The sequence below is a fragment of the Rissa tridactyla genome, chromosome 4 (assembly GCF_028500815.1).
Source record: "Rissa tridactyla isolate bRisTri1 chromosome 4, bRisTri1.patW.cur.20221130, whole genome shotgun sequence".
Classification (NCBI taxonomy): domain Eukaryota; kingdom Metazoa; phylum Chordata; class Aves; order Charadriiformes; family Laridae; genus Rissa; species Rissa tridactyla.
Window position 1 is genome coordinate 2,152,880 of NC_071469.1, and position 24,694 is coordinate 2,177,573.

Below are 24,694 nucleotides of genomic sequence, written 5' to 3' on the forward strand. Positions count from 1 at the left end.
CTGTGAGGGTGGTGAGCCCCTGGCCCAGGTTGCCCAGAGAAGCTGTGGCTGCCCCATCCCTGGAGGGGTTCAAGGCCAGGTTGGACGGGGCTTGGAGCAACCTGGGCTGGTGGGAGGTGTCCCTGCCCAGGGCAGGGGGTGGCACTGGATGATCTTTAAGGTCCCTTCCAACCGGAACCATTCTATAAGCTCTGCTCCTGTCCCCCTTGGCGTGGGGACACGTCCTGGAGGAGCCGGCCACATCCCCACCAGCCCCAATCCCCGTCATCCCATTGCTCTCGTGGTGATGGATGCTCTGGACCAAGCTTAGGGGGACCACGAGGTTTTATTGGGTGTACGTGGGGCATGTGGCCGAGTCCCCTGTCACCCCTGGAACCCTCAGCTCCGCAGCCCCTCCAGCACGGCCTTCAGCACGGCCGCCGCCGCCACCGCCCCGGGGTCGGGCTGCAGGAGCTGGGCAGAGCTGATGTAGCTGGCTCTGCCCGCCCCGGCTTCCATGTGCCTGGTGGCCTCCGCCGCGGCCTCTGCGCTCTGCCGGGGAAAAACAGGGTCCGCTCAGGATGCGGCTGGGCCAGCTGGCATGTCACCGGGCCAGCCCAGCGTGGCGATTCCCACCCCGTCCCTTGCCAGTTACCTGCACGGCGGTGGCCAGCACCTGCAGCAGGTCGGCACCGGGGCTGCGCAGGGCGTGCAGAGCCTGCGCCGCAGCCCACAGCGAGTCCAACTGGGAGAGATGGGGAAAGGGGCTGAGAGCCAGTGCCGTGGCCAGGCTGCCAGCCCCCGTGGCTAGTGAGCTGGCTTTGCCCCACGTCCCCCAGGATGCCAGTACTCACCATCGTCCTGTCCCCCGGCACAGCTCCTCCGTACCTGCGTGGGGTGCAGGGGGTTGTCAGGGTCTTGCAGAGGGATTTGGGGGTCCCGGGAGGGGTCCCGCGGCACTCACCGCTGCATGGCTTCAATGCCGGCATCCATGGCATCAGCCCACGTTGGAAGGTCGTTGCGGTTGTGCAGGGGCCAGGCGGCCGCCGTCAGGAAGAGCCCATAGAGCTGTCGGGGACACCGTCCCCGTCACCGCCCGCGGTGGTGGCACAGCCAGGGTGTCCCCCCCACCCCATCCCTCCTCTCGCCCCGCACTCACCACGCCGGAGGAGCCCCCCATCTTCTCCAGCAGCAGGTCGGCCAGGGCGGAGAGGAGCTGGGCTGGGGCTGCCGGCGGGGGCCGGGCACGCACCCACTCCTGGATGGCTGCGGGGACGGGGGCGAGAATGGGCTGGGGGTGCTCCCCTCGGCCGACCCACAGAGCCCCAGGGACCCCCATCTCTCCTGGGGGCAGCCGTGGGCCCTTAAGCGCCCCAGGGGCACCCATCTGTCCCTTGGGGGACGCGCGCTGTGTCAAGAGCCGTAGGTGGGAGATGTCACCCCTGCCCATCCCTGGGGGAGACAGGGAAACTGAGGCACGGGGAGGTGACAGCTCCTGGGGGACTAGAGCCCCCTGGGGCTGCCCGTACCGTTGCTGATCTCTGTCCCCTGGGGACAAAGGGGGATTGTCCCCCACTCCGTGCCTTGGGGCAGCTGCCGCTGGACGCAGCGGCACTTCAGGGCTGTGACTCCCAGGGTGTGGGGACCTTGTCCCCTAGGAAGGGACAGCCGGGGGGCACCTTGTACCCCAGGGAGGGGCAGCATGGGGGCAGATCCTTCTCCCCAGCCGGAGAGAACAGCTCAGGGCTCCCTGAGAACGGACGTCCCAAGGAAGCCCCTGCTCCTGGGCAGTGATGGCTGGGGTACCCTCTCCCCACAAGTCCCCTGCCCATGGCCCCCCCACCCCCGGCACTCCCCAGGGTGCCAGCACCCACCTCGGGCAGCCCGGGCGTGCGTGTGGCCGCAGTCCCCGTCACCCGCCGCACGGTCCAGCTCATTGAGCTTGTCCTGCATGTCCAGCAGGGTGCTGCACACCCGCTCCAGGACCAGCTGCGCCCGCGCTGTGCCAGGACCTGCGGGGAGGAGACGTCACCCCTGCCCATCCCCGGGGGAGACAGGGAAACTGAGGCACGGGGAGGTGACAGCTCCCAGGGGGACTCGAGCCCCCCGGGGCTGCCCGTACCCTTGCTGATCTCGTGCTGCGCGGTCCCTGGTCCCTCATTCGGTGCTGGCAACTCCTGTCTCTGGCTCGTCGCAGGTGCCGCGGCCAGGTTGGGCCAAGCCATGGCCGTGGTGTCGGCATCTTGGAGTAGCAGGAGGTGAAAGGCGAGTCCCAGTTCAGCCGGATTCCGCTGGATCCTCACCCATCCTGTCACCCAGCACCCGGGGACCCCCCCGTCCCCGTCCCGTGCCACATCCCCGCCGGCGGGCACTCACCGATCAGCTTCACGAGCTCGTCATCCACCAGCATGAGGGTGAGGGAGACCCCGGCCATCTCCAGCGCTGTCATGAAGGAGCCCACCAAAGCCCGGGCGATGCGGATGCCTCGGCTCTCTGCAGGCACGGGGGGATGTGCGTGAGTAAGGGGGTGGCGGGGGGGGTGTTGCAGGAAGGGTCCCCAGGAGCAGAAGAGCCAGGGAATGGTGTCCCAAGGTCCCTCCTGCACTCACCCAGGCGGCGCACGGCCGCGCCGGCCACGATGCCCAGCTCCAGGCAGGACAGCCCGCCCAGGTTGTTCACCACCAGCACCACGGAGGCTCCTGCAGGGTAAGGGGCAGAATGAGACCCCCGCCCAGGGAGTCTGGGGTGGGGGGCACGGAGGGCTAGGGGGGCTCACCGGGGCTCAGGGGCAGGCGGGAGGCGTTGGAGGGGTCCGTCATGTGCGCCAGCATCGTCTCCACCGCCTCATCCGCCGGCAGCACCTGGGGGGCACAAGCGGGCCTGTGAGGGCAGAGCAGGGGGGAGACGAGGAGCAGAATTTGGCGGGGGGGGGGAACGGGACGGGCACGGAACACAGGACAGTGGGGCCCCGCTCACCTTCATCCTGCGCACTCCCGCCTCGCCGTGGATCCCTGCGGAGATGGGGCAGCATCACCCCATGCTGTGGGCACCTCCCGCACCGGGCGATGCCTGTCCCATGGGGGACAGGGGGCAGGCAGCCCCCTCCGGGGCAGGGAGTGGGGCGAGGGGGGGTGGTTGCTCACCCAGTCCCAGCTCCATCTCATCGTCAGCCAGCTGGAAGGTGGGCTTGGACCCCGGGACGCTGCAGGGGGACAGGCTGAGACCCAGAGTACCTGTGTGGGGAGGGAAGACGGGGTTAAACCTGGGGGATTTGGGGCTGATGGGGGCGGGCTCTGATTTGCCCCAGGGCTGTGAACTTCCAAGAGGGATGGGGGGGGGGGGGAGCTGGAGGACAAGGCACAGCACCCCCGGGGGTCCCCAAAGGGCAGCAAGGGGTCCTGTGTGTGTACCCATGGCTTTGGTGGCCGCCGACACCTTCTTGACGATCTCATCCAGGCTCGCCCCCGCCTCGGCCAGGGCCCCCGCCACCTGCGAAAGGCAGCGGTGGGTGGGGGACCGTGGGCCCCCCGCCCCCCCCGCCAGGGACACGGTGAGTCCCTGAGCACCAGCGTCACCCTACGGACCTTGTGTACGAGGACGGTGCCACACAGCCCGCGGCGCCCGGCTTTCTTGGGGGCGGCGAAGGCGCTGTCGTCCCCCACCACCACCATCCGCACGTCGGCCCCCTCCGCCCGCGCCCGCTCCAGCGCCAGCCCGAAGTTCAGCCGGTCCCCGGTGTAGTTCTTCACGATCAGGAGGGTCCCAGCTGCGGGGGCAAGGGGAGGACACGGAGAGGCGGGGAGTGAAGCCCCGGCGGGGGGGTGAAGCCCCAACCCGTGTCCCACCATGTCACCCTACCTGCGCCAGCCTGTGTCACCGCTCGGATGGCCGCCAGGATGCTGCCCACGGCCGGAGAGGTGAAGACGGCGCCGGCCACCACGCCGGTCAGCATGCCCTTACCGATGTACCCTGCGGAAAGGGACAAGCTGCTCGGGGCTGTGCCGGGGGCAAACAGCCCGCGGCGGCGGTGGGGGTCTCACCTGCATGGGCGGGCTCGTGGCCAGAGCCCCCCCCGGATAGCAGGGCCACCCGTCCCCGGATGGCCGCCAGGTCGGCGCGCAGGACCACCCGGTGTCCCTGCAGGAGCCGGAGCCCGGGGTTGCAGGCCACCAGCCCCGCCAGCGCGTCATCGGCGCAGCACGCCACCGAGTTGACCAGCTTCTTGGGGACCTGGTGACACACAGAGGCGGGGGGTGGCGGGGCACGGGGACGGCATCCCAACCCCAGGGGGGTCCCCGCCGTCCCGGGCTCACCTCCATGTGGGCGGTGGGATGTAGGATCCTCTGCAGCCTCTCAGCTCCGAGTCTGAACTCCGTGGGGAGGGCAAGGTCCGCTGCCGGTGGGGGCTGGCCCGCGTCCCCCCTGGGGATCCCGTGGGGACAGCCTGTCCTGGCACGTGGACAGCAGGAGGGGGACAGGGTGGGATGGCGGGGGGGGGGGGGTGACTGGTTAGAGGGGGGAGCTGAGTTCAGTGCTGTCCCCAAATAGGGGGGGGGACAACCTCCTAGGGTATGTTTAGGGTGGGCCAAGCCCCACGGCAGGGATAGGGTGAAGGACCAAGATGGGAGCACACACACCACACACACCCCCCGCCCGCCCCAAGCAGGGACCCCATCCTGGGGTGGGGGGGACCAGGGTGGGAGCACCCCCCCAGCGCTTATTCCTTGCAGGGCTGGGGGGGACCGTGGTGGGAGCATCCCCCCCAAAGCAGGGATCCCCTCCCGGGGCAAAAGGGAAGTGGGGGGCACCCACCCGTGTCCCCCTCTGCCCCAGGGACAGCGTCCCGTCCCGTCCCCCCCAGCACGGACCCCCTTTTTGGGGTGCGGGGGGACGAGGGGGTGCATCCCTCCGTGTCCTACGCTGAGGACCCCGATGGTGCAGCGCAACCCCTCCCCACCAGGGACACCTTCTGGGGGAGTGTGGGGTGACGAGGGGGTGGGCACCCCGAGAGGGACCCCCCCAAAACAGGGACCCGCCGGAGCATCCCCCCTTCCCCACCTTCCCTCTCGTCTGCTCCTGGGGGTCCTCCGGGCTGCCTAGAGCGGCCCCGCGCGGCCCCTTCCGCTGACGTCAGGGCGGCGGCGGGCGGAAGGGGCGGTGACGGCGGCGGAGAGGCCGCGCCAGGCCCCGTTCCCGCTGCGCGCCGCGTCCTGCCCCGGTCCCGCTCCGGCCTCCTGGTCCCTGGCCCCCGCCCGCCGCCGCCATGTCCTACAACTACGTTGTGACGGCGCAGAAGCCGACGGCCGTGAACGGCTGTGTCACCGGTACCGGCGGCGGCGGGGGGGCGGCGCCTGGACCCCTTGGCCTAACGGGGGCGGCGGGGCCTGTGGGGGTGATGGGGGTCTGCGGGACGCTGGGGGGACGCAGGGGTGCCTGGGGGATACCGTGGGGCTGGAGGGATGTTGAGGTTCCTGGGGGTCTGCGGGGCACCGGGGGGCTGGGGGGCACTGGGGCCCATGCGGGGGCTGAGGTCTCTGGGGGGGTTGTGGGGCACTGAGGGCGTGCTGAGGCCTTTGAGGGGGTTGTGGGGCACTGAGGGGGTGTGCTGAGGCCCTTGGGGAGCTTGTGGGGCACTGTGGGGGTGCTGAGGCGCCTAGAGGAGTTGTGGGGCGTTTGGGGGGGTGCTGAGGCCCCTGGGGGGGGTTGTGGGGCACTGGGGAGAAGCCAGTGGGTTCCCTGAGGTCTGGGGGGGGCCTGTGAGTGCACTGTGGTGCCTTGGGGTGTGCTGAGGTGTGGGGGGATCTGAGAGGGGCTGCGGGAGCACTGGGGGCCCTGGGGGCACCCTGATGTTCCTAGGCATGTTGTGTGGTACCAAAGGTAGCTGGGGGGCCTTAAAGGTTTGTTGGGGGTGCTGGGAGGTGTTGAGGGACCTGGGGGTGTCTTGAGTTTCTTAGGGGGGTGCTGTGGGGCAGTGTGGACGTGTTGAGGTTCATGGAGGTGCTGTGGGGCACTGGGGGTGCATTGAGGGTGCTGGGGGGGGAGCTGGGGGTGCAGTGAGGTTTCTCTGGGGGATCCGGGCCGGGCTTGAGTGTTTCTGAGAGCTCGGTGGGGTTTTGGCATGTGGGGGCGAAGTGGGGTTCCTGGGGGGGTTACAGAGCAGTAGAGGGTTGGGGTGCTGCAGGGAGGGGTGGTGGGGATCTCTGTCTCTGTGTTTTCCCTTATTGTGAGGTGTTTTGGGGTGTCGCAGTGTATTTCGGAGAGGGGGCGTAGGGGAAAGGGCCCTCAGGAATGGGATTTACTCTGGAAAGACAGGAGCTCAGAGCTGGGGGAAGGTGGTTGCTGAGGGGGCCGGGTGTTGCAGGAGGAAGGTGCTGGGGTTTTGGGGTGCCACAGGGAGGTGTGTGCTCGGGGTGAGGCTGTGGGGCTGCAGGCCAGACTCCCCAAAATCACCAGGCTCCTGCAGGTTGTTCAGTGAGAGCACCCCAGTGTGCCACCTCGTCGCTTCTTTGTGGCTCAACGGTGATTCCTTCTCCCCGTTTCCCAGGACACTTCACCTCGGCAGAGGATTTGAACCTGCTGATCGCCAAGAACACGCGACTGGAGATCTATGTGGTGACAGCGGAGGGGCTGCGGCCCGTCAAGGAGGTGGGGATGTACGGCAAGACCGCCGTCATGGAGCTCTTCCGCCCCAAGGTGGGTGCGCTGCGGGGAGGGGGCTGCTGGCCAGCTTGGCGGGGAGGACAGGCACGGGTACTCCGGGGCCGCTGGATGTGACACCCTCCTGAAGACACGCCGCTGCTCTGCTTTCGCAGGGGGAGAGCAAGGATTTGTTGTTCATCCTGACAGCCAAGTATAACGCCTGCATCCTGGAGTACAAGCAGAACGGGGACAGCATTGATATCATAACCCGTGCTCACGGCAACGTGCAGGTGAGTGAAGCTGCAGCACCTGGAAGGGGCGAATTCCCTTCCTTGGGGATGGTTTTACTGTGCCAGTGATGAGGGTGAGCCTGTGTGATGGTTTTCTGCTTTGTTATTTATGATTCTTTGTCTACCACTGGCTCTGATGTGGTTCATCTGCTGCTGCTGTTACTTTCAGAGGTTTTTGCCTGCAGGCTCAGACTCAAGAACTGAGGACACAGCTACAGCTGTCTCCCGACGGGGTAGTTTGCAGAATAATAAGGTTAATCTGTGATACTCCTGCAGTATCGAGAATTAGTGCTCAAAACTCAACGTAAAGTGGAATTTTCCTTGGGAAATGTATTTTGCGGCTGGTCTCTACTCGCTGCATACCAGAAGCATGACTGCTGAAGTTACTCTCACCATCGTGGCCATACAACATTGTTAGTAATCGTAGCTGTTCTCCATTGTTCTGTTTTATGTGGACTAAAATCACACCTTCTGAGCAGGTCAGAAATGCGCATCTCTCTTTGGCTTTATGTGAGTCGTTAGCCGAATGATTTCCGTCGCCTTGTCAAGCCAAAATATCTTCCATCTGTTTCCAGGCACTGAGCTTCTGCTGACGTGCTGTTGGTGGAGCCGAGCAGGGGTTACAGGCGGGAGATGTAGGTGGGCATGCCCTGGCAGTAACCTGTTAGTGTGTTGGGGTAAAAGTCCTTAATCTTCCCGTGCCACGGTTCTGCCTCGTGCCGTATGGAGATACTGATATCGCCTCGTGCCGAGTAACGCTGAGGGAGCTGTGGAGGCTGATAACGGGGTTGGATTTCTGTAGGGTGATTTTTGGTCATGGATATCAAAGCGTTTCACAGCAGCGGGGAGCAGCGCTCTCTGCCAGCAACAAAGCGGAGGCGTGGGACAGCGATGGGGCTTCTCCGAGGTCATTCAGTAGAGAGTTGGGATTAGAAAAATAGTTGCAGGATCTGATCCCAGAGCGCCTGGTTCCTGGGAGAGAGAAAGTGTGTGCTGTGGGAGCTCTGCCAGGTTCGCTGCTGGAAGGGGCCTGCTGCTTGAGGCAGGAGATGGCCAAGTCGCCTTTGGCTTGCCAGACAGTGTTTTAAAGCCTGTTGGGAGGTGCGCAGGGAGTTGTAGAAGTCGAACTCTTGTACCTACTATTCTCGAGTCCCACAAGGGGATCTTTTTCTGACGCTAATCGCCCTTTCTTTTTCCCTTCTCCGCGGATCTCTTGCTCAGGATCGCATCGGCCGTCCTTCAGAGACCGGCATCATTGGCATCATCGACCCAGAGTGCCGGATGATCGGCCTGCGGCTCTATGATGGCCTCTTCAAGGTCATTCCCCTGGACCGGGAGAACAAGGAGTTAAAGGCTTTTAACATCCGCCTGGAAGAGCTCCAAGTCATTGACGTGAAGTTTCTCTATGGCTGTCAGGCTCCCACCATCTGCTTCGTCTACCAGGTACCTTGTCGATTTGGTGACTCGGGTGGAGGGTGCTGGAGATTGCTGGCACACTAGCCAAGGTCTCTAAAGGTCTTCCAAAGGGCTTGGAGCAGCGTCAGTGTCCTGGAACCCACGGAAGGCGGTGCTTTGGGCAGAGCGAGGGACGGTTCTGGCTCCTGCAGGTCATTGTGTAGCCGAGGAAAGTCCATGTGCCTCTGTGCTGCTTTTTTTCCATTTCTGGGAGAGAGGAATCCACACTCTCTCACAGGAAAGCTGGGCAGCTGGTGCTTAGATGGGACTGGATCCATGTTTAAACACTCAGGAGGAGCTCGTGGGCCTTTCCAGCAAGTGCTGAACAGGTGGATTAGAGCCAGAGTCAGTTGTTTCCTGCGAGATTTGAGTCTTCCCCTTAAAAAAAAGGTGGTATGTCTTGTTTGGTATTTGTGAGGCCACTCCAGGAGTGTAAAGAGGGGCCATAACCTCTCCTATCACCTGGGTCCTCACAGAGGCAGGGTTTGTAGCCCTTCTCTAAATGCTGATTGTGAACCAAAGAGCCTTTGCTGTGTTGTCTGAGCGAGGGATTATCTTTGCTTTGTCAAAGTCGGGCCTGGCTAAAAGCTCCTGGGACGGCAGCACAGGATCTGGTGTGAATTTAGTTTAGCTTCAGCATGGCTCTTAGTGGCAAAGTTGTACTATGAGAGCTACTAATTATGTGGCAGCAGTGGCTTGATTATTCCCCACGTATTTTCAAAAGCCACTATTATTATTTTTAAGAGGGGTGGGTGCTGTTGAACCCCCCTGCCAGTTACTCGGTAGAGACGGGGCAGGGGGGGAAAATGACTTTGTCACCACGTAACTAGGGGTTGGGAGGGCAGCCCAGATCCCCCCGTGTCAGGAGGGTCCTATTCCCCTGCCCTGTGCGTAGCTGGTCCTCGCCTTTGTCACCTGAACAAATGTCAGCGTGCTCTCTTCAGCGTTGCTGTGTATTTCTGGGTTTGGTTTGCTGCCTGGGTGACTTCCCCAAAGCCAGGAAGCCTAGCAGTGAGGATAGGCCGCTCTGAAAAGCGCCGAGCGTACTCGTGGGTTCGATTAGTACCATTGCTGTTGCGTGCTGGGGAAACTGAGGCACGAAAGGATGGCGATTTGGACAAATTCTTAAATTCGGGGTCAGGGTCTGGACAGGAGCGCACCAGTTTCCACTCGGTGCTCGAGAGCATCCGTAAAGGAGGAGCCTTAAGGTCATCAAAGGAGCTTTTAAAGGTCATCCCATGTAGTCAGCGAATAAAAAAGGTGTTATCTGCAAATCTGACGTCTTTACAGATTAAATCAGAGCAAACCTGTTAATGGTTCGTTCGTTATAAACAGGTATTCTATGAATAAAGAGTAAATTAATAGCTTGCTCCACGTCTTAACACTCTTAATGCGATTTTTATCCTAGCAGCAGGAGCGAGATGCAAGTTCTCTCTGACTCATTGGGCCTTACATAAAACTCTGGCTTTGTTTCGGTCCCCTGGTGTCTGACTTGCGTGTGTGTGGAGAGGGGAACGTTCCCAAGCTGCTGCTTTTGATTCCTTCTCAATTTATTAATCATTATCACAGGATTTGGATGGAATAGAAGCGCCGTGTCTGAGCTAATTTTTTGCGTAGTTCTGAAACCGACGGAAGATACCACAAAAAGGGGAAGTTCGTAAAAAGAAAAAAAGCTCGAGAGCTGCTGCGGTGTGGGGTAAAAAGGTCTAGAAATGTCAGAAGGTTCATTAATGACTCCTCTGCCTCCATTTTAACAACCCCACTTCGACTTTCTCCTCCCCCCAGAGCTATTTCTCCTCCTGGCTTCCCCTTCTCTCGCAGCCGGTGCTGCTTTTTCCTTCTCTTGGTGCTGCACCCCTGGCTCTCGCCAGGACATCAGGCTCCGGAGCGCCGCCAGTGAGGATGTTTTCCGAGTGGCAGAGGCTGTCAGGGGTGAGCCAGGAGGTGCCCAGCTTTCCTGCCAGTGTTTGTTTACAGAGCTGATGGCTACAGGGAGGCAAAAAACGCTTGTGCTCAGATCTGGAAAGCGGCGAGGCATAATAAATAAAAAGATGAATGGTCCTTTTTAAGTAGTTCTATGAACAACGTGACTAAGGAAACCTGGTTCCCTGTGATTTAGAGCCTCGCCTTAGCTTTTGAGACATGAAATTGGTCGGAGGGTTACGTTCAAAGCCCTCTCTGTGCTTTGGGTGCTCGTACGTCTTTTCCCCGTGTGGGTTCCCAAGCGCTTCTTAGCGCAGACCCCCTTTCCCGTAGTGGGGAGCTGATTTTGGGGGCCTCTTCTCCACCCCCCGCGTATTTCGGTGAAGCCGTTGTGGATGCTCTGCCTCGGAGACCTCTGTGTGCGTCAGGCTTGGTTGAAATTGCCCACTGGGCTAGGAATTACTGGAACGGCCGAGCCGTCAGGGGATTATTTGACAAGCAGATTACGTTTCCTCAGGAAACCAGGCCGGAGGAACATGGAGATGGGAGCTCAGCTGCTCTGGCGCCTTCGCCGCTACAGCAGAGCTGAATTCCTGAACGCCTTGCTGGAACTGGAGGTGGTGGCGATATCGCGTCATGCCGCTCATGCCCAGATTTGTAGAGCTGTGCGTCAGAGGAATACGAGTCCCAGAAAATCCCTTGTATAAAAAATGCAAAAATAATTTCCAGTCTTTTGGGGTTTTTTTTTTTGCGCAGGGATTTATTCCAAGGTTGTTCTGCCTGTGGATAAAGTTAGGGAGAACGGTAGCGGGTGTCTGTTGAGACACACGTGTGGTTGGAGGGAGACCGAGGAGGAGGTGGGCAGGGTGGGAAGCCTCAGCAGCTCGCTGGTGATGGTGCTCTTGCAGGAGATGAGGTGGAGTCTCCTGGCTTCGCAGGTTGCTGTGCCTCCGGAGCCTCTTGCTGTGCAGGTGGGGCTGTCATCCACGCACGTCATCATTTGTGCCTTCTCTTTCAGGACCCTCAGGGTCGCCACGTCAAGACGTACGAGGTGTCCCTGCGCGAGAAGGAGTTTAACAAAGGCCCTTGGAAACAGGAGAACGTAGAGGCTGAAGCCTCCATGGTCATTGCAGGTTGGTCCTTCTTTCTACAAGATCTTCCCTCCCATTTCTTTCTCAATTGTGCTGCACGGGTTCTTTAACAAGACATTTCTCTTCTCCCCTGCACAGTGCCAGAACCTTTTGGAGGCGCGATCATCATTGGGCAGGAGTCTATCACCTACCACAATGGAGATAAATATCTAGCTATAGCTCCACCTATCATCAAGGTGAGTGACTAATGGGATCTAGAAATGCATCCCGTGTAATTCCTCCGATCCCAGGCGTCTCTCAGAGCGCACTGGTAGGGCATTGGGCTTCTTGTAGTCTAGAATTTAAACTGCTCTTGTCTCCAAGCGTAGCCTAATAGGGCCAGTTACTCCCAGAGGTTTGGTGAGTGTGGGTGTTTCACACGATGCCTGGTCTGGTTTTTGGGGGACTGAGGGATGTATGTGATCCTTGTACCAGTGGCAGCTCTGTGGAGCACTCGGAAATGGTGCAATAAAGCTGAAATCTTGTTTGGGCCCCGGAGAAAGGGATTAATTAGGAGGTAGTGCGTGGTTTGGGCATGGGTCCAGGTCGGAGCCTGCTTCAGTTCAGGCAGCAGAAGATATGAATGAGCCCCTTGGAGACTTGAGTCCACCAGTGTATGATTGGGGCACTTGTTCAAAGGAAAAAAGACTTAACAGAGTTTGTGACAGAAGTTGAGCTTGTGGTTTTTGTCGGAGGGACGGGCCAGTTCCCACATTTAAACGGTGCAGGAAGCACAAATGTCACGGCTGAGGTGCTGCTCGGGGCTGACAGAGGGCTTGAGCTATGATCAAAAGGTCCTTTTAAGCTGGAAATAATGACGGGCTAGAAAAGAGGGATAAATCTTGGGTAAAGAAATGCTAATATCGTTGCCTGAATGCCTACGGGCTCTCAGGCTGCTGACGGGGATCTGTTATATCGGAGCAGGCGGAGCGAGTCGCCTTTGCTCTGCTGAGATACAGATCTGGGCCTTGACCCGCAAGCGGAGCGCAGGCACATCTGTGCTCGAGGCCGGGGGGATGTTTGCATACAATAAAGATCTGCAAGATCAGGATTTTTAAACCAAAACCAACTATGTTGACAGGAGGCCAGGCAGCACCCCACCGCACAGAGCAAGAGGTCAGCAGAGCTTGGGTCCGGAGATGCCGGAGGCTTGGAGCCCTGCAGGTCCCAAATAGCATCTGTGGAAGGCCCAGTGTTAGGAAAACAGGCTTTTTGCTGGCATCTTTCCTGGGCTGTGAACAAGCTAGCGACAATTTTAATGTAGGAATGTGAGGAGATGGTTCCTGCTGACCAAAAGTTGAGACTGTTTGAGCACAGATTCAGGTTGTGTTCGCTGATGCGGTTTGTTGAAGGGCGAATCCGGCCCTGTACGCGGGAGAAGCAGGACTCTGCTGTGGTTACAGCCGGCAGCTGGTGCGCTGCAGATGTGGTTATTCCCTCGCTAGATGGCCATTTGGGGCTGTTTCTACGGGTTCCTAAAAATTCCCCCTTCTTTTGCCTGCAGCAAAGTACGATTGTGTGCCACAACCGTGTGGATCCCAATGGGTCCCGTTACCTGCTGGGAGACATGGAAGGACGCCTCTTCATGCTGCTTCTGGAGAAGGAGGAACAGATGGATGGCACTGTCACCTTGAAGGACCTGCGTGTGGAATTGCTCGGCGAGGTAGGACTCGGCCACATTTTGTCCCTGTTGCTTCTCACTGCGGGGCTGGGGGACTCCGCAGGCTGGAAATGCTCCGCTGAGAGCGGAGTGGCAGGAACGGTGTCTCTTTTGGAGCCTGGGATGGGGTGATATTTCACAGTTGTCACAGCTCTGAACTGTCAGATGCTGGGAAATTCCCTATTGAGGCACTTGAAAGTTGACACCATCTTCCCAGGTTTTTGCCTGGTGCTTGTGCGCTGTCCCTGGGAGAAGCTTGGATTCTCTGTGGCTTTTGTAAAGGGATTCAGTTCCCCTCCAGTGCCCAGGGTCTTCCTGTGGGGCTGCAGCTCAGGAGCGGTGCTTGCGGGGTATGGCAGGGCCGTTTTCGTGCTAACGGTGGTTCATCTTCTCAATTCCCAGACATCCATTGCGGAGTGCTTGACCTACCTGGACAATGGAGTTGTGTTTGTCGGCTCTCGGCTTGGGGATTCCCAGCTTGTGAAGGTACGTGGCAGCTGCCTTTTGGCTTAGTTGTGTGTTCAGACAGGATTTTGTACATATTTATTTTCATCACGGCCTCGAGAAGTGTATGTGGATCGATTTGCCATTTTTCTTGGCTGCCCTACACCCTTTCTTGGTCTTGCTTGTTGAAAGCCAATAATTGCGTTTATTCATAGCTCAACGTGGACAGCAACGAGCAGGGCTCCTACGTAGTGGCTATGGAGACCTTCACTAATCTCGGTCCCATCGTTGACATGTGCGTGGTGGACCTGGAAAGACAAGGCCAAGGGCAGGTAACATTGATTCTGCCTTTCTCCTCTCAGTGCTGGGGATGCCAGGTGTATGCGTGGGTTGTCTATGGAAGGAAAAGACTACAAACCATTTATTGGAGCATCTCAAAGTCTTATCCAGGTGCAGGGATGGGCTTGAGGTCTTACAATGAAGAGTGGAATGAGCGGGGTGGCTAATTCTTAGATACCCCTGTTCATAAGGAAGGGGTTGTTTTTGTGTGATGGGGAAGGATCAGCTGCCCAAAATTTTCCTCTGAGAAGTGGAGAAGATGGGTGTCCCATCTTTTGTGTCCAGTTCTGGGCTCCCCGGTTCAAGAGGGACAGGGAACTGCTGGAGAGGGGACAGCAAAGGGCTACCAAGATGCTGAGGGGACGGGAACATCTCTCTGATGAAGAAAGGCTGAGGGATTTGGGTCTCTTCAGTCTGGAAAAAAGACGACTGAGGGGGGACCTTATCAAGGCTTGTAAATACTGAAAGGGGGGGTGTCAGGAGGATGGGGCCAGGCTCTTCTCAGTGGTGCCCAGGGACAGGACAAGGGGGAACGGGCACAAACTTGACCATAGGAAGTTCCATCTGGACACGAGGAGGAACTTCTTTGCTGTGAGGGTGGCAGAGCCCTGGCACAGGCTGCCCAGAGAGGTGGGGGAGTCTCCGTCTCTGGAGACATTCAAACCCGCCCGGACGCGTTCCTGTGCCACCTGCTCTGGGTGACCCTGCTCTGGCAGGGGGTGGGACTGGGTGATCTCCAGAGGGCCCTTCCGACCCCTGCCAGTCTGGGATTCTGTGTGGTTCTGTGATCTTCCCCTGAACCCGTCACTGCAAGGAGGAATGGGGAAGCTTCCCAGCAACGGCTGGTAAAGATCTTCTGCTCTTCCTCCAGCTGGTCACGTGCTCGGGCGCATTTAAAGAGGGATCACTGCGCATTATCCGGAATGGCATTGGGATTCACGAGCACGCCAGCATTGACTTGCCGGGGATTAAAGGTGAGTGAGCTCTTCAGTGCTGCCAAATTCAACCTCCACAGCCTGTAAGGGCCCAGTGGGGACACATCGTGTGCACTGACGGAGGTTGGGGGGTGGGACAGGGGACTCGCCACCCACCAGCTCTGGGAATATTGGCTGTGAGCAAATGTGGCCTCTCTCTGTTGCAGGCCTGTGGCCCCTGAGGTCGGACTCTCATCGTGAAACCGACAATACGTTGGTGCTATCCTTTGTTGGCCAGACCAGGTAAGGTGGGGTTACGGCTGAGCCAGGCTCTCAGCCACGTGTTGGAGCGTGGCGTAACAGGAGCTCCCTTTCCCGTTCAGGGTCCTTATGTTAAATGGAGAGGAGGTAGAAGAGACAGAGCTCACAGGGTTTGTGGATGATCAGCAGACTTTCTTCTGCGGCAATGTGGCACATCAGCAACTGATCCAGGTAATGCCAGGTCTAGGCAAACGCAGGTATCTCTGTCCTTACTAACTGTGGGGCTAACAGATCTGTGCCGCTTGTCAGCGGCAGGGGCTGCAGTACTTCCCTGGGCCGATGTCAGAAGGGAGGTGTTGTTCTGGCTCTGAGCAGAGGTCTTCTCTTTCCCCAGATCACCTCTGCCTCTGTGAGACTGGTTAGTCAGGAGCCCAAAGCCCTGGTGAGCGAGTGGAAAGAGCCCAACGGAAAGAACATCAGCGTGGCTTCCTGTAACAGTAACCAGGTGGTGGTGGCTGTGGGACGAGCCCTGTACTACCTGGAGATCCGACCCCAGGAGCTCAGGCAGATCAGGTGGGTGCATGTTTCATCGTGGCCCGATGGCTCTCAGCCTCTTCTTGTTTTTGGGCTCAAGACTGACACCTCTGCTTCCTCCTTCCTGCCAGCTGCACGGAAATGGAGCATGAAGTTGCCTGCCTGGACATCACCCCTTTGGGGGACACTAACGGCATGTCCCCGCTGTGTGCAATCGGGCTCTGGACCGACATCTCTGCCCGCATCCTAAAGCTGCCTTCGTTTGAGCTGCTGCACAAAGAGATGCTGGGAGGAGGTAGGGCTCCCCCAGGGCTCCTGGGTGGTGGCAGCGCTCACCGACCTGCCTGAGTCGTGAGTGACATCAGCCTTCTCTTCTGCTCCCCACAGAAATTATCCCTCGCTCCATCCTGATGACGACCTTCGAGAGCAGCCATTACCTTCTGTGTGCCCTGGGGGACGGAGCTCTCTTCTACTTTGGGCTCAGCCTGGAGACAGGTGACTACAGGGGCTAGCACTGAGCAGGCTGCTGGAGAGGGCAGCTGGACTCGTGCCCTCTTACTTGCTTGACATGTTTTCACCCTTCTGGAGAGATCTCTCTTGCTTTCTCACTGTGGCAGGGTGTCACGTCCCACTCTCAGGAAAGAGGGGGGGTAAGTGACTCAGATTCATAAATCCCCAACGGTGCGGACTAAGGGGAGATAAATCTCAGGGTCCATATACAAACATTGATGAGTTTCCCAAAATGATTAGTACCGGTCTTAACAAGTCCCCCATAGTTGGTTAGGTATATGACAAATTTTATGGCGAGTGGTGAGGTACGCATTGTGTTACTTAACAACAGGTATAGGACAACTTACAGCAAGCGATACTTGAGGTCGTTACTTAACAACTCTAAGAGAAAAGAGAAACAGAGGGATAGAGAAAGAAGACAGAGAAAACGACAGAGATAAAGAGATCACCCGTCCTGGTTCCAGCCTCTTTTTCAGGGAATCTTCCCAGGCATAATCTTTCTTGGGAAAAATCTTTCCAGGCACAATCGTCTTCTTTTGTTTCTTCTTTATTCCCCCCTAGGGGCACTTATTTTCCCCTTTTATGTTTGCTGAGTTAGCACGGTCCGTCCCCCTTACCAAGGACAGCCTTCTCTTGGGTTTCTTCCTTCTCCCAGGTGACGTGTAGCATGATTTGGGTGGAGAGACGAGTGCCATAATCATAAATGTTTAGCGTGATCTCTATAATCTGCATTAGCATACGCAGGGGTGTGCGCTTGCATATGCATTTCGTGGGTAATGAAGCAAAAGTCACTTATCGGACACAATGGCCTCGACAACAGAGAACTAGCAAGCTCACCACACGAGTGGCAGAACTATCTTGTCTTCACAAGACAGTCCTCCCGCTGCTTTTCCAGGCCTGGGAGCCTTATCAGTTCGTTGAATGTCAGGCCTGCATTGTTCATTTCCTTGCGAGTGTTTGAGGCGTTCCGTTGAAGGCTTGGAGGGCCTTCAGCCCTTCGTCAGGGAATTTACAGTCTGTCTCTTACTCGGGGCCATGCTCAGGTGGGACTGTGGCACTGGGAGGTGGTGGATTTCTCCAGCGGACTCTGGAGAAAGGAGATTGATGCTGACAGCAGGACGCGTTCATCCACACTGATTTCTTCCCAAGACGTTGCGGTCGCGTTGTGCTCTGCTGTCCTGCTCTTGCGAGCTCCGTTGCGGCAGCTCCCAACGCCGGTGCTCCTTTCCTGCAGGCTTGCTGAGTGACCGAAAGAAGGTGACGCTTGGGACCCAGCCCACCGTCCTGAGGACTTTCCGCTCTCTCTCCACCACCAACGTGTTTGCCTGCTCTGACCGCCCCACCGTCATCTACAGCAGCAACCACAAGCTGGTCTTCTCCAACGTCAACCTGAAAGAGGTGAACTACATGTGCCCCCTCAACTCGGATGGCTATCCTGACAGGTGAGCCTGCACCTTGCCTGGTGTGACACGGGCTGGGGGAGGTTTGGACTCTGCAACGGGATCCTGGGATCAGCAAACGGGATCCTGGGATCAGCAGTTTTGAGGGACGTGGAGGAGAGGGACGTTCTTGTTGCACCCCCCAACTTATAAGTGTTATTGTTTGTGTGTTTGGGGCTTTTTTTCCCCACGCAGCTTGGCGTTGGCCAATAACAGCACCCTGACAATTGGCACCATCGACGAGATCCAGAAGCTGCACATCCGCACAGTTCCCCTCTATGAATCGCCCAGGTGAGCTGAGGAGGAGGAGGGAGCCTGGCTTTCGAGGGTCTGTGCTCTGCTGCGTGGGGTGAGGTTGCGGGGAGACAGCATTCTGAGCTGAGAGCAGTCTGGGCAAGTCTCTTGCTATCTCCAGAGCCTTTGTGCTCTCCTTGGAGTGGCCTCCTACCCACACAGCCTTGTTTTTCCCGCAGGAAGATCTGCTACCAAGAGGTATCGCAGTGTTTCGGCGTGCTCTCGAGTCGGATCGAGGTGCAGGATGCCAGTGGAGGCACCACTGCGCTCAGACCCAGCGCCAGCACCCAGGTGAGGGGTAGCTGCTGGATCGCCCCTGAGCTCTGGGCCATGGTTATGATAGTTCCTCAGGCCAAACCGTGATGCAGATCATCCTTGACAATCTTCTCTTCCAAAGCTCTGAGTGCAAGCTCTCCCTTTGGCAGCCTGGGAGGAGATGGGGTGGTAAGATCTCGCCGTGGTGGTGTGAAGGGCCCTCTGCGCTGCTCCCCGGCAGCCTTGGCATGCTCACTGTTCTGTCACATCACCTTTGGGTTTGGGTGCTGCTCCTTCAGTCTCCCGTACAGGCTTCTGTTCGGTCTCAAGTGGTTTTCTCCTCCTGGGGATGCCAACACAAGTCCCCTTGAGGCAGGAGTTCTGGTGGAAGCCACAACGCTGCATAAACTCTTCTATAAATGCTGTTCCTCAGGAGTGCTACCTCTGTCGTGTGTGTCACATCTCTCTGTTGGTGCAGGGTGTGTGTCCTTTTACTCAGGTCCAGGGAACTCCTTTCTTCACTTTCTCTCCCGTTCATTCTTCTGGTTGCCACCATCCCAGTGAGGATGTGCCAAGTAGCACAAGGATGTGACGGAGCTTACTGTGTCCTAGGCCTTGTCCAGCAGCGTGAGCACCAGCAAGCTGTTCTCCAGCAGCACGGCGCCGCATGAGACGTCCTTCGGAGAGGAGGTGGAGGTGCACAACCTGCTCATCATAGATCAGCACACCTTCGAAGGTACCACTCCCAAATGCTTGGCCATATCCTAGTCTGGTTTTCTTCTCCAGGACAAGCCTGGAGTGTGTGTCTGAGACTTGTGATCATCGCGGGCTTGTGAAGATCTCAGATCTTGCATGTTTCCTTCAGGCAAAGCATTTTTCCTGGAGGACTGTCAGCCATAGGCCATAAATTTGAGGCATAGTGGGTTTTTGATGGTGCAAGGTGGTGGTGGGGAAGAGGAGAAGGGATCTCTAGGCAGCCGTCTTGGACATGTCTTAAGTTTTCAGCTGCTCTCCCCACGCGTGGAGGTGCCACCTGTCAGGACCCGGAGGGACACAGTTGTTTCTGCCTTTCCCTCTTTGCACAGTGCTTCATGCCCACCAGTTCCTGCAAAACGAGTACGCCCTCAGCCTGGTCTCCTGCAAGCTTGGCAAGGATCCGAACACCTACTTCATCGTGGGCACTGCCATGGTCTATCCCGAGGAGGCAGAGCCCAAGCAGGGCCGCATTGTTGTCTTCCACTACTCTGACGGTAAGAGCATGGTCCGGCCGCTTGAGGGAGATGAGAGATGAGCTCCTCAGGCCCAAGAGAGCTCACATCCCAGTAGCAGGCAGAGAGTTTTTCCCTGAGGGGGCTGCTCTCGGCCACCCACGGACAGGATCTGCAGGTGCTGTTGCTCCCCTGCAGGTCATCGCAGCACATTCCCTTTCCCCCCAGTCTCCTAGAGAAGCCCAAGAATCCCTCACCAGAACTGGGTTTTGGGATCCGCTTTCTGTGTGTCTGCCCCTGCTGTCACGTCACTCCTGTCTCACTTGCCCACAGATCCTCTGGGAGAGTTTCTAGGGGGAGCAACGTTCAGAGCAGCTCGTCTGTATCCCCTTGCCTTGTCCCCTTGGGAGCGCAGGGCAAATAACTGAGTGGCGCGTGGGTTTATTCTAGGGAAGCTGCAGAGCCTGGCTGAGAAGGAGGTGAAGGGGGCCGTGTATTCCATGGTGGAATTCAATGGAAAGCTGTTAGCCAGCATCAACAGCACGGTAGGGCTCTCGCAAGACCCCACCTTGTTTTGGGAGCGTGTTTTAGAGCTGCTCTGGCTGTGCTGGATGTCAGCCAGGTCCCCCCCATCTCTGTTGGGGAGCGTGTCCTGGCTGGTGTGGGTGTCCCTGCTGGCTCAGAGCCGTGTCCCGTCCTTCAGGTGCGCCTGTATGAGTGGACAGCAGAGAAAGAGCTGCGCACGGAGTGCAACCATTACAACAACATCATGGCGCTCTACCTGAAGACCAAGGGAGACTTCATCCTTGTGGGAGACCTGATGCGGTCTGTCCTCCTCCTTGCCTACAAGCCCATGGAAGGAAACTTCGAGGAGGTATCAAGGTGTTGAATAGTCTTGGTCGAAGGGGTGCCGAGAGCTCGTGCTGCCTGTTCCAGTAGCTCTGGGCAGGGGGAAAAGTGTTTAAGGTGATACAAGAAGGAGCCTGGCTCACCCCACCTTGACCTTTGAAGACAAGGATGTAGGGCTGTGCACCAAGACCAATGTCACCTGGACATGCTTTTAGACAGATCCCTGTGGTTTCTGGAGGGGATGGAACCCCAGGCTTCCAGGAAACTGGGCAGTGAATCAGCAGCCTCGCTAAGAGCAGGCTTTGGGTGCGTGCTTGGCTCCTGCCAGGGTGGGGAGCTGCCATCTGGACTGCCTGTTGTACGCTTGGAATGGCTTTAGTGCCGCTGTAGCTGTGTCTCCGTCAGCAAATGCAGCGTCGCTGGGGGATGGACCAAGCACTGAGACAATCTGTGCGCTTAAATTGTTGGAGTGTTTCTGGAAACGGCTTTGGCACGGGCTGGTCTGCGTTTGCTCAGAGAGTGCCCTGGCATTGTCCGAGTGCCACTTGGGCCAGGACCATCTCCAGAAGGCACTTTGTGCCTTTTGCTCAGCTGCTTCATGGAGCAGAGAGGGACAGCCTGGATCCCACCTTGCTCCTGAACGTTGGTGTTGGGTGGAATGAAGACGCTGGCTCACAGGACAGGCCATCTGCTCACACCGCATCTCCTCTTGTCCCCTTCCAGATTGCCCGGGACTTCAATCCAAACTGGATGAGTGCCGTGGAGATCCTGGACGACGACAATTTCTTGGGAGCAGAGAACGCTTTCAATCTGTTCGTGTGCCAGAAGGACAGGTGAGCTGGCTGCGAGAGGGATGTGGCACTGCGTGACGGGAGGCAGGGGGGCGATGGGACCTTCTGGTCTCCACACGACAGCTACAGAAGCGTGTGTGTCGGGCAGGAAAGCTGGGAGGAGCGTGCCCAGCTCTGAGGAGCAGTGGGGGAAGCTTTCATGTGTGTCCCCCACCCCCAGCACAGACTGAGCAGGCTGCTTTGGATTTCAGTGCGGCCACGACCGATGAGGAGCGCCAGCACTTGCAGGAGGTGGGGCTGTCCCACCTGGGAGAGTTTGTCAACGTATTCTGTCATGGGTCTCTGGTCATGCAGAACCTGGGCGAGACGTCCACACCGACACAGGGCTCGGTTCTCTTCGGCACAGTCAACGGCATGATTGGTAAGGGTCGGGGTTCCCCAGGCTGAGCGGGAGGGGAACAGGTCCCCTTCCCTGCTGCCGAGCCCGGGCTGGGGTTTCCTCGTGTCTCCGTTCTTCTCTGTTCCCCAGTCGCGTGGCGCTCTGTGCCGTACTCCCCTCAGAAACCCGCTTTTCTCTCTGCTTTGCTTCCAGGAGAGGAAAATGCTCTGGCTCTCTTTGAAACTTTTCCTTGTCCCAGCCCTCCCAGACAACAGCTTCCAGCACAACTCCAGTCGCTTCCTGCTGGGAGCTGCCGGGACGTCCTGGGGCGAGCTCTGAACCTTCGCCTCCCTTTTGGCTTTTGCAGGACTGGTGACCTCGCTGTCGGAGAGCTGGTACAACCTCCTCCTGGACATGCAGAACAGGCTGAATAAAGTCATCAAGAGCGTGGGCAAGATCGAGCATTCCTTATATCCTTTTGTGGTTCCGTCAGGAGCTGGTGCCAGTCAAAGCTGGGGACTGGCTTGTGAATCTGGCCTGAGCCAGGCGTGGATTTAGCTCTTTTGGGATGCTCTGGTGGGAGCGTACATCAGCCGGAGAAGGGTGGTGGTGTGTTTTCCAGGTGCCCAGGGCTTCGTTCTCAAAGAGAAGGCGCCTGCGGTAGAGAGGGGTCCGTCTTGCAGGGTTTGAGGATGAATCTGGCATTGTGGTAGCCCTAAAAATGCGGCACAAATTCCGTGATCCTCCTGATGCCGCGTTTTCATGCCGTCTGGGACGGCTGCCGTGTGCGGCCGTAGTCAGGGGCTGGTGTTACTCCGTGTTGGATTCGGCTCCTTGACTGTGGCACCTGGAGATCGTTCCACACCGAACGCAAGACGGAACCGGCGACGGGATTCATTGACGGCGACCTGATTGAAAGCTTCCTGGACATCAGCAGGCCCAAGATGCAGGAGGTGGTGGCAAACTTGCAGGTGAGATGGGTGATGAAGGGCCTAAGCTGACAAAATTAGCAGCGGGGACCCGGCTCCGGCATCCTGAACGCACGCCTTCCTGCGAGGCGAAGGTCTGGGAATGTCCTTCAGCACTCGCCGATGTCTCCATGCTCCGATGCCTTTTTCTCTCCTTTTGCAGATCGATGACGGCAGCGGCATGAAGAGGGAGGCCACTGTAGACGACCTGATAAAGATCGTGGAGGAGCTGACCCGGATCCATTAGCGGGATTCGGAGTCGTTCCCTAGCACCTTCCTCCACGTTAAAGCAAGGGAATCTTGTCCCCACCGGCAGCTTGGGGACCCCTGGCCGGTTGTGCTGAACACCAGCGGTGGTGGCCCTTGCCCGAGGGGACGTGGGGGAAGGAGTCTCGGAAGGGGGAGCCGGCTTGCTAGGGATTTGGGGGGGGGATGTTGGTCAGGCACCACGTCATCGCCTGCTTGGATTCAAAATCCTGCGGACTGGGCTGCTGACCCCAAACTGGGCTTCACTGGTCGCTCTCCTCGGGTGACCGACCGATAGCGCTTGGCTGATGCGGTGCCCTTGCCTGGATTCACTCTTCACTTGTTGTCTTTAGTATCTTTGGTTTGGTTTGGGGTTTTTTTTTGTTTTGTTTTGTTTTTGTTTTTAATTTTATTTTCTTCGCTTTCGGTTTCGTTTTATTTGGATCCTTTTTCGATTCCTTGCGGGGTTTTTTTTGGAAGAGGAAGCAAAGCTGCCTCCGGGGGTGCGAGGGCGAGGGCTGGAGGAGTCGTCTGGGGCTGGTGGGATGTGCGGAGGAGGCGCCGGGGGGGATTTCTCCGCCTCTGGGTGAGGAAGCCGAGCGGGACAAGCCCGCTCCAATCTCTCTCTCTCTCCCCCTCTCCGTAGGATCCGTGGCTCGCTCAGGGAGGGAAATTCTGGGAAGCTCCATCAGTTGTTGGTTTCTGAGTTTTACCAAATAAAGTAGTCCAAGAGGGAAGGTCTGTCTCCTCATGGCGATGCCCGCTGCGCAGAGCCGTGTCCTCGGCCGGCCGGAGGGACCCCAGGGTGCATTTTGGAGACGTTCCCTACGTTGAAACCGTGCTCGGTGCCGGCGAGAGCCGCGTTGTGTGTGCGGGGTTGGGGGGGGCAGCGGATCGATCTGCAGGTGCTGGGGCGCGTGTCTGTTTTCCAGATGCATTTTTATGGCTTTTTTTTTTTTTTTTTTTTTTGACTTCCAGAAAGTTTTAGTTTCCCCTCCTGGTGGAAACGGGTCGTCGGCGGCGTTTTGTGTGTCCCCGGTAGGGAGAGGCAGATCTTCTGCCAAATTTTTTTCGGAGGTCTCGGCCTTGTTACGTCCTTTTGGAAGACGCACGTCTCTGCAGCCGTCCCTTCTCGGCGGCTCGTGGGCCCAGCTTGCGCGGCGGCGGTCGCGCAGAGGTGGGAGAGGAGATGTAGTGGTGACACAGTGGCACTTGCCACCCTCCTGGGGCTGTCCCCGTCAGCGGCCGGCGGTGGCGGGGAGCCGGAACCTTCTCCAGTAGCCTTTTCCTTGTGAGCCTCAGGTCCTTGTGGAGCTTGGGGTATCGGGGCTTGATATTTTTCAGCCTCTCGTTGCCGCGTGGTCCCGTTCCGGCCGCTCGTTCCCGGTGTTTTCGCTCCTTGTGACCACGCTGTTGGATGCTGGGTCCTCCTCAAGCATCAATTAGCGCTAACGATGCCGAATTCTCCTGATAACTCCCAACCCGAGGGCCTGGGCTGCTGCTTCTCCCTGCCCGGGGGTTGGAGGGGGGGCCTCACGCCAAGGCTACCTCTGCCATGCCACCCTCCAGCGTGGGTGCCGGTGGCGAGGGGCGGGGGGGAGGGTGTCGATTCCCTCCCGGCTGGGCAACAGCTCTCTGTGCGTCGAGTACAGGTTAATTATTACCCTCCCGCGCTCCGTTTGTCTATTTATGCTGTAAATTGTCCGAGCCGGGGCTTGCCCCTGCCTCGCCGCTGCTCTCGCCTATGGCTTGCTGCCAAAATGCCTGTGAAGGGGGGGGGCAGAGTCGTCCCCGGTTGCCCTCCTCTCCCTTCCCTTCCTCCTCTCCCTCGCAGCGCTCACGGCATTGGGGTTATCCTGGGCCTCTCCCGGGCCCCCTCTCCGCTCTGGATCAGGCTGGAGCTCCGTAACCCACCGTCTTAAGATCCCGTCGACCCCCTTCCCACTTGTTCCTGGGCAGGTTTTTCCCACCCCCCCCCAACCCCCCCAAATCCTTTGCTCCCTGCGGAGCGAGGATGGGCAGCGTCCCCCAAGCCGCGCTCGTGCCGAGAACATCCTCGGGCTGCCGCGAACGTCCCGTAACTGTTGGGCAAGCCCCCCGTTTCCCGGCGGAGGTCGCAGGGAGAAGGCTATATTTGGACATCTCTCTGCCCGGGGAGGCCGTTTCGGAGTGGGGGGAGCGGACTGT

General features: G+C 58.5%; 2 protein-coding genes across 3 annotated transcripts; one reads left to right on the top strand and one right to left on the bottom strand.

Annotated features, from left to right (window-relative positions):
- Positions 1–306: 306 nt before the first annotated feature.
- Positions 307–5,153, bottom strand: TKFC (triokinase and FMN cyclase). Of its 2 annotated transcripts, none has more exons than XM_054201552.1 (18): positions 5,038–5,153; positions 4,293–4,423; positions 4,020–4,209; positions 3,838–3,948; positions 3,564–3,745; positions 3,390–3,468; positions 3,123–3,212; positions 2,956–2,990; positions 2,756–2,840; positions 2,589–2,678; positions 2,356–2,472; positions 2,102–2,221; positions 1,854–1,991; positions 1,139–1,245; positions 944–1,047; positions 834–867; positions 635–724; positions 307–531 (listed from the first exon to the last, which is right to left on the bottom strand). In XM_054201552.1, the coding sequence occupies exons 2-18, from the start codon at positions 4,296–4,298 to the stop codon at positions 379–381; spliced, it is 1,731 nt and encodes a 576-aa protein (XP_054057527.1). In that variant the 5' UTR covers positions 4,299–4,423; positions 5,038–5,153; the 3' UTR covers positions 307–378. The 2 variants fall into 2 exon arrangements, with proteins under 2 accessions (XP_054057527.1, XP_054057525.1); XM_054201550.1 differs by having other exon boundaries at positions 4,293–4,428; positions 5,038–5,133.
- On the top strand, positions 5,126–23,244 carry DDB1 (damage specific DNA binding protein 1). The gene is made up of 27 exons (XM_054201518.1): positions 5,126–5,303; positions 6,524–6,672; positions 6,792–6,908; positions 8,130–8,351; positions 11,305–11,419; positions 11,516–11,613; positions 12,921–13,079; positions 13,479–13,562; positions 13,736–13,852; positions 14,731–14,833; positions 15,001–15,076; positions 15,157–15,265; positions 15,429–15,607; positions 15,700–15,863; positions 15,956–16,063; positions 17,313–17,520; positions 17,713–17,808; positions 17,991–18,102; positions 18,679–18,802; positions 19,152–19,316; positions 19,725–19,819; positions 19,978–20,148; positions 20,847–20,956; positions 21,166–21,335; positions 21,661–21,763; positions 22,141–22,264; positions 22,425–23,244. Exons 1-27 carry the CDS (start codon positions 5,243–5,245, stop codon positions 22,506–22,508), a joined length of 3,423 nt encoding a protein of 1,140 aa, XP_054057493.1. The 5' UTR covers positions 5,126–5,242; the 3' UTR covers positions 22,509–23,244.
- Positions 23,245–24,694: the final 1,450 nt, after the last annotated feature.